At 47.8% G+C, this 8,265-nt stretch overlaps 1 protein-coding gene across 1 annotated transcript in view; it reads left to right on the top strand.

Annotated features, from left to right (window-relative positions):
- The first annotated feature begins 3,187 nt into the window (after positions 1–3,187).
- RCOR3 (REST corepressor 3) overlaps positions 3,188–8,265 on the top strand; it is a 63,071-nt gene continuing 57,993 nt past the window's right edge. Inside the window, exons 1-2 of the mRNA XM_037737445.1 lie at positions 3,188–3,569; positions 3,950–4,006. Of these exons, the coding sequence (XP_037593373.1) occupies positions 3,401–3,569; positions 3,950–4,006 (226 nt within the window). The 5' untranslated portion in view covers positions 3,188–3,400. The remainder of the gene's footprint in view (positions 3,570–3,949; positions 4,007–8,265) is intronic.

Genomic DNA, 8,265 nt, shown 5'->3' on the forward strand with positions numbered 1-8,265 from the left:
GGGGTTTCACCGTGTTGACCAGGATGGTCTCGATCTCTTGACCTCGTGATCCACCGGCCTCGGCCTCCCAAAGTGCTGGGATTACAGGCTTGAGCCACCGCGCCCGGCCTACTTTTTTTCTAAACATAAAGTTGCAGCTTCAAACATCTATCTGATAATTGGGGGGAAATGGTAACAGTGAGGAAATAGCATTTGTACTTCAAGTTTTAAAATGTTAGATATATACATATTGTTGGCTATATCTCTGTAGTTACTTTAAGACACTTAGTCTCGTGTGTGTGTGTGTGTGTGTGTGTGTGTGTGTGCTCCTTTCCCATATGACTACTTTTCTGAAGTAGGCTTACATTTTTTGTTCCTATTTCCTTCCTTCACTTCTCAATCCACTGTAGCTTGGCTTTTTAGCCCATCGATCCCAATAAAATTGCTTTTACCAGAATCGTCATGAACTCTTACTTGCGTAAGCATTTGAGTCTTATCTCTGTTGGCCTGGTGACTCTGTTTCTCTTTGCATCTCTCTGTATTCCTGGTTTCTGTAAAGCACACTTTCCTAGTTCTCTTCCTATTTCTCAATTCCTTTCACCAATTTCTTTTCCTTTTAGACCCTTTAATGTTAGTGTTCCCCTCCTTCCCATTCTCAGCTCATTATATTTTTCATCTTGTATGTTCTCGTGTGATTTAGTTAGGTCTTGCTATGGTCTGAATGTGTATGTTCCCCCAAATTTCATATGTTGGAACTTAATACTCAATGTGATAGGCTTTTGGGAAATGATTAAGACTTGAGTGGGGCTAGTGCCCTTATAAATGATGTTGAAGAGAACTGCCTTGACTCTTCTGCCTTGTGAGGATAAAGCAACAAGACAACATCTATGAAGCAGAGAACGTTAGTAAAGACGAGGTTTCACCATGTTGACCATGATGGTCTCGATCTCCAGACCTCGTGATCCACCCATCTGGGCCTCCCAAAAGTGTTGGGATTACAGGCATGACCCACCACGCCTGGCCATTAACTCATTCTTAAAGCGTTCTTCTTCTTATCCAGCTTGTTCTTTTCCTCTTTTTACCCATTACAGACAGGCATATTTCCAAGATTTCTCCTTATACCTTTTCTCTGTATATTAGTCCTTGTTAGCTATTGGGAAACATTTCACGGTCCATTATTATTCTTCAGACCAGGCCAGCTTCAGGTGCTTTCCTTTTCTTCAGGAACAAAACAGAAACCTGCTATACTTTCCTTTTCAGAAAGCGCCATACTGTCCCCTCACCCAGGTTCTTTTCCCAAAGGTGGAATGCAGTCTTCTCTGGTCTGGCCTATTTTGCTATGCTCGAGTGGAATCTTCTCATTTTACTGGTTTTACTAATTAACAGAAATTACAAAAATCCCCAAATCTTCCTAATGTTTTGGTTCTTGATGTATATGCAGACTCCCTTCTGTAGGAAACTACATGGAGTGACACAAAGTTGTTAGAAAGCTGGCTGGCTAAGAGGCCTCAGAGTGAGTAGCATTTGAACAGGGTCTAGCTTTTTTGTTACAGGACCAAAGCAGCTGAATCATGTTCGTTAGAAGCTGCGGCATAAAAACCAACATACCAGTGTATTTAATTTGTGCTGAAAAATATGACTGTCAAGGAAAATGGCCATTCATTTCATTTGGCCAGGGCATTCTCTCCTTGTAGGAAAACCATATGGGAATTAAAAAAAAAAATTCAGAACTGTATTTATTGAGTAAAGGAACAGAATAAAAAGTTCAGTTTTATGATTCAAATATTTAAAGGAATCATATTACGCTTTAATAGAGAAACTATCTCTACTACTAGAACCAGATAGTTTTGTCCACATACAGGAGACTTTTCCTTTTAGAAATATTTATTTCCCAGGGTTTTTTCAGCTCAATTCCTGAGTTAGATATGTTATTTCTCCTAGTAAGGTTTGCTCTGGCCGGAGAGGTTCATTCCTGGTTTGAACCACTCTGCACTAATTTGTAATAGAATTGTTACAAGACAATCTTTATTTTCAAGTGCTTGGAGAGCATCTGTTGAACCCTGATACCACTCAGCATACACCTGCATACTAGACGCTCACAGTTAAGTCTTCACTTATTTCTACTTACTCGTGACGGGGGGGGGAAATGAGAAAAAAAGGAAGTCATAAACAGCCCCCAATACCAGGCAGCCTGGCACGCAGCAGACGCCCTCAAATCTGGTGAGGGAATAAACGCAGTTCCCTACTCCTTTCGCCGAATGCAATTCAGAAAATCATTACAGAGCGCATCTTCTTCCAGGCTGGAAATGCTGCCAGAACACAGAACTCGCTTCACCTCCGCAGGGGGACTCCGCCCTCTCCCCGAGCGCTCCAAGCCGAGACCGCAGGTCTGCTAGAACTGAAAACGCGACTACCGAGCCAGGATTCATGTTCATCTTATTTCCCCACTCACAGCATTCACTCCCCAGCTATTAAAACAGAAAAAAAAAAAAAGGTGGGACTAAGAAGACAGTAGGGTTAGGACTGGGGAGAGAAGCTTCAGCAAAATACACTTGCTTCCCTCAGGCCCGGAAACTCATCCCCAGACTCTCCAGGGAATCAGGCCCCAGTTCAGCGATCCAGAAACAAAAATTGCAGCGTCAAGATCGTTAGGGCCGAGTCCACTTCTTTCGCCGGTTGGGCCTCAGAACCCCAAGGCCGCCCTGGTAGACTGCGCGACTACAAGGCGGGCCAGAACACGCCCCCAGCTTGAAGCTGCCGGCAGACACCTGGGAATTGAGCTGCAGCTGAGGAGGGCCGCGCTCCGATGCTCGCCGGCAGCCGTGTCCGCAGACTGGGTCCGCTCCCCCCCGGTCTCGCGGTCGAGTCGCGACCGCCCTTTCTCAGGATGACCGCGTTCCTTCCGCCCAGAGAGGGCAAAGAGTCCCGCTTCCTCGCGTGCACCTCCCGCCCGCGCTCCGGAGCGCCCCCTAGGAAGAAAGCTCGAGCGGCGGCCATGCATCGGCGGCGATTTTATTAGCGCTCGGTTGGGGTGGCCGGGCTGCAGGCGTGCGGGGTTTCCCCGCCCCTCCCCCCTTCCCCTCCTCCCCCAGGCGGCCGGAACCTCCCTGCGGAGCGGAGTGATACCGGCGGCGGCGTAAAGCGCGGCGCGGCCTAGAGGGGCGCCGGGGACTGCGCGGGGCGGGCGGCGGCGAAGGGAGGAGGGGAGAGAGGCGGGGCCGGGGCGGGTTGTTGTGAGGCGACTGCGCTACTGCCGGAGCGGGGCGGTTATGGCGGCTCCATATTAACAGCCTCCTCCTCCTCCTCCGCCGCCGCGTCTCCTCCTCCTCCTCCTTTCACTCCCGCCCGCGCTCTAAGCCATCTCCCCCTTCACCCTGACGCCTACCTCTTCCCCTCACCTTTCCCCCTCCCCTGTTCTACCATGCCCGGCATGATGGAGAAAGGGCCCGAGTTACTGGGGAAGAACCGATCGGCCAACGGCAGCGCCAAGAGCCCTGCGGGCGGCGGCGGCACCGGCGCCTCGTCCACCAACGGCGGGCTGCACTACTCGGAGCCCGAGAGCGGCTGCAGCAGCGACGACGAGCACGGTGGTAGCCTCGAACTCCTCCCCGCCAGCCCGCCTGCCCCCCTCCCTCCTCCCCTCCCCCAGCCCCCTCCCCTCGCCGCTCTACCGCCCTCCCTCCCCTCAGAGCCCGGGCGCTGCGGTAGCCTCGAACTCCCGGTGCAGTGCAGCAGCACCCCCGCGACCCCCGTCCCTCCGCCCTCGACCAATCCTCCGCCCTTGCCCCCCCCCGTTCCCCGCCCCCCATCCGCTTCCATCTCCCGGAGTGCCCCGAGTTAATATCTTCCCATCCACCCGCCGCTTCTTTCCTCCATCCAGCGATTTTTATTTTTTATTAAGTGTCTCTTCCTTTTTCTTTCTTTTCTTCTTTTTTATTATACATATATATTTTTTGGCATTGCTTTGCAGATGTTGGGATGAGAGTCGGAGCCGAATACCAAGCTCGGATCCCTGAATTTGACCCAGGTAGATGTATTTGCCTAAACAAAATCCCATCTCCCCTTTCCTGGGTTTGGTTTAGGGTGGACGGGCTAGGGGTCCGGGCATAGGTCCGGGAGGGGATGCGGGGTTGGGCTGGGCAGGCATCCGCGGCGGGGAGGCTGTCAGGCTTGGCCGGGCTGTGACACTGGGCGTGTGGGCAGATGTGTGCATTGCAAGGTTAACATGGTTCCCTTCGGAGGCCACTTGCCCGCTGGTGGTATCGCCTTCCTGGCCCATGAGCTGGAGCAGGGTCGGGTGAGCAGAGGGAGACGGCCCTCGGCGGAGTCCCGGGTCCGAGGCCGCGGGCTGGGAGGAGCGGGCGTGCGGGCTGTGTGGACGAACCGTGCAAATGTCAGTTGCCACCTCGCCCGCCCCAGCGCCGAGGGCTGCGCTCTGCTGGCGGGCGGCGAAGGCTGGGGCGGCTGTCACCGGCCGGGGAATACGAGGGCGAGCCCAGCCGGCCCGCGCGCACCCCGGATTGTCTCTTTTCTTTCTTTTTGGCTAGGTGGTGTAGCTTTGGTCGCGGCAGCTCTGCGGAGTGCAGGAGCCGCGGAGAGAAATGGGTAGGGGAAGGGGGTGGGGAGACGCCAGCGGCTGGCACACCTCGCTCGCCAGCCAGCCCTGGGAAGTTAGACCACAGGACAGTGGCTGCAGCTGCCAAGGAGACATTTTCTCCCCGAGCAGCCAGGTTCCAGCGTCCTCTGCCAACCCAGCTTGCGGGCTCCCTGTCTACTTTTCTCCAAACAGGCTCCCCAGCGGTCACGGGATTTCAGCCTGTGCGGGGATTGGGCGAGAGTTCCGCATATGGAGGCGCCCTTGTTGGAGCCTCTCGGAGTGGAGCGCGTTTCCTTCTCCCCACCCTGCCCCAGACCCTCCTCGGTTCAGGCTTTGGACGGATTTTGAAAGACGCCCGCCTTTTCGTTTTTCTCCTAACAGTTCGTCAGTTTTTTCGCCCAGTGTCCGTTCATAATATTGTGTTTGTGTCAGACCTTGGATTTCTGTGTTAGATTGTTAATAGAGCTTACTTGTATTTTCTTGGGGAGAAACAGAATGTCTAATTATTAGGATACAGAGGCGTATTTTCTGTTCCACTCCCCATTAGGACAATGCAAAATGATATTTACTAACCGTTTGGAGTTCAGCTAGAGCTCCTCCTATCCCAAGTGAGGAGGATAAAAAGTAATGAGTGTTAAAGTGATTGTCGGGACAGTCTCTTTTTTAATAGGTGAAAACAATGATACAAGAGTGTTCACTAGATTTGGGTTACTTTTTAAATGACTGGCTGTGAATACATTTTATTCAAAGACTGTGTATACTGATGGGCTTCAAATAATTTTAAATGTTTTATGAAACTAATTTTCTTTATTGTTGCTAGTAGGTAAATGGCACTTTCACACCACTCTGCTCTCTTTGGGTTCATTTGATATTTGGAAAGAGCACTCTGGCTTTGAGAGACTGAATTCAATTCCTAACGCCCCTCTTTGTGCTCTCAGCAAGTCACACGCTTTCCGTGAGCCTCAGTATTCCTAGCTTTTTTTTGACATGGAAGTCTCATTCTGTTGCCCAAACTGGAGTGCAGTGGTGCGATCTTGGCTCACTGCAACCTCCACCTCCTGGGTTCAAGCGATTCTCATGCCTCAGCCTCCCGAGTAGCTGGGACTACTATAGGCAGGCACCACCATGCCTGGCTAATTTTTGTGTTTTTAGTAGAGACAGGGTATAACTATATTGGCCAGGCTGGTCTCGAACTCCTGACCTTGTGATCCGCCCGCCTCGACCCCTTAGAAGTTCTGGGATTACAGGTGTGAGCCACCACGCCTGGCCTATAAAAACTAATTCATGGGCCAGGCGCAGTGGCTCAAGCCTGTAATCCCAGCACTTTGGGAGGCCGAGGCGGGTGGATCACGAGGTCCAGAGATCGAGACCATCCTGGTCAACACGGTGAAACCCCGTCTCTACTAAAAATACAAAACATTAGCTGGGCATGGTGGCGCGTGCCTGTAATCCCAGCTACTCAGGAAGCTGAGGCAGGAGAATTGCCTGAACCCAGGAGGCGGAGGTCGCGGTGAGCCGAGATCGCGCCATTGCACTCCAGCCTGGGTAACGAGAGCGAAACTCCGTCCCCAAAAAAAAAAAACTAATTCATGGAATTCTTGCCAGAATTAAATGATGGGCATATGGCAGTTATTCTATAAAGATTAATATTTATAATTATGAAGAATTGTTCAGGATATATTCATACCTTTCTGATTTGGGCTTTCATTGGGAGTCTGTGCTTTTTTTTGGTGTTAATAGTTATTTCCAAATTAGACCTCAGCAGCTACAATTAATTTCTTAAGTTAATAAACATACCTATCTTTTTGCCCCAATGGGTATATTTCTGAGTCAGTATTTATTTCATAGACAACTATATACAGTTTGATTAGGGAGTCTTGTGTTTAAGAGCCAGACTTAATGCTGGAACAAACTTGTATGTGCCGTAGCATTATATTGGAAAGCATGTTTTTGTTTCAGGATAAACTAAACACTGGAACAAATTTCAAAATTCTGAGAATAATTGGTTGAACATAATAATATTAAGGTGGTTTTACATGCCACTGTTTGGATTAACCAGCTTAATTGATGATAATATTTTGCTTATTTTGGACCCAAATAGAATATTTGAGAAGGAAAAAAAAAATCACTAAAATGTTACTATTTTTAAAGTCATATTTTCAATTTATTTACTCAGACTGTAAGTGGATTTTATTAGAATAAGGATAAACATCACATTCTTGAAATTCACTTACTCATTTTCTGCTTAATAGTCTTCTCCGGAAGCATACCAAACACAAGGACACAATTAAAACTGGCTACCATTTGCAGTGAGCTGAGGTCATGCCACTGCACTCCAACGTGGTGACAGAGCAAGGCTCCGTCTCAAAAAAACAAAACAAACAGAACTGCTACCATTTAAACTTAGGAGGGCTTTTTTATGCCTGGTAAAGGCTAATCTTAAAATCAAATGTAGATTATCAGTTATTGGGCATTTTTTACAGGGAAATACTGGGCCTCTGCCATTCAACTTTATACTGCTGATGTATTTTATTCTTATTATGGGTGTTGTGCTGTTGTGAAGTTTTACACATCAATGTAATTAAATGAGAATATAAACACATTGCCTTGGAAAAAATAATAGACGAAAAATTTTTGTTGTTGTTGTTTTAAGACAGAGTCTTGCTCTGTCACCCAGTCTGGTGTGCAGTGGTTCTGTCTTGGCTCACTGCAACCTCCACCTCCTGGGTTCAAGCGATTCTACTGCCCCTGCCTCCTGAGTAGCTGGGACTACTGCTCGGCTAATTTTTTTTGTATTTTTGTAGAGAATGGGTTTCACCATGTTGGACAGGCTAGTCTTGAGCTCCCAATCTCAAGAGATCCAAGTACCTTGGCCTCCCAAAGTGTTGGAATTACAGGCTTGAGCCACTGTGCCCAGCCAAAAAGATATTTATTAATTAATTATAGAAATTGAGAAATGATCAGCTCCTCTCTCTCCTGTTTCTCATTATCTTTGTCTCCTAAACCACTTAATCCATCTTTGGAGATTGTTGACCCATAGCTCTAGAAGTCATTTGGAAGAAAACTTCTTTGGGTGCTGAGATTGTAAAAATTTGCGGTGATCAGTATGTAGAAAAATTAAGAGGATTTTTTATGGAGGCCAGTTTTATTGGAAAAAGTGATAGTGATGATGATAAAAATTAATCAGGTAAAGAATTAATTGGCCAAGGGCCATTACTCGTGTATAATTCCAGAACTTTGGGAGGCCGAGGTGAGAGGATCACTTGAGCCCGGGAGTTTGAGACCAGCAGGGGCAAGATAGTAGGACCCCATCTCTACCAAAAAGTAAAAATTAGCCAAGTGTTGTGGCTTACCACGTCCGTACTTCCAGTTACTCAGAAGACTGAGTTGGGAGGATCACTTGAATCCAGGAAGTTGAGGCTACAGTAAGCTATGATGGCACCACTGTACTACAATCTGGGTGACAGAATGAGGCTCAGACTCAAAAAAAAAAGGAAAGAATTATTTAAGCGATTATTTTAGGAAATATGAGAAGAATTGGGATTTATATTGGAATTATTGAAGTTAAGAGATTAGGGACGGTTTACCTTAATTATGGAACTTGTTAATACTGTCTTTACTAACTGGATTTCTGATTATTTTCTTTCCATTGTTCACTAGATCTTCCCAGCTTTTTTTTTTTTTTTTTG

Source organism: Cebus imitator, unplaced genomic scaffold, assembly GCF_001604975.1.
Source record: "Cebus imitator isolate Cc_AM_T3 unplaced genomic scaffold, Cebus_imitator-1.0 Scaffold38, whole genome shotgun sequence".
NCBI classification, from domain to species: Eukaryota; Metazoa; Chordata; class Mammalia; order Primates; family Cebidae; genus Cebus; species Cebus imitator.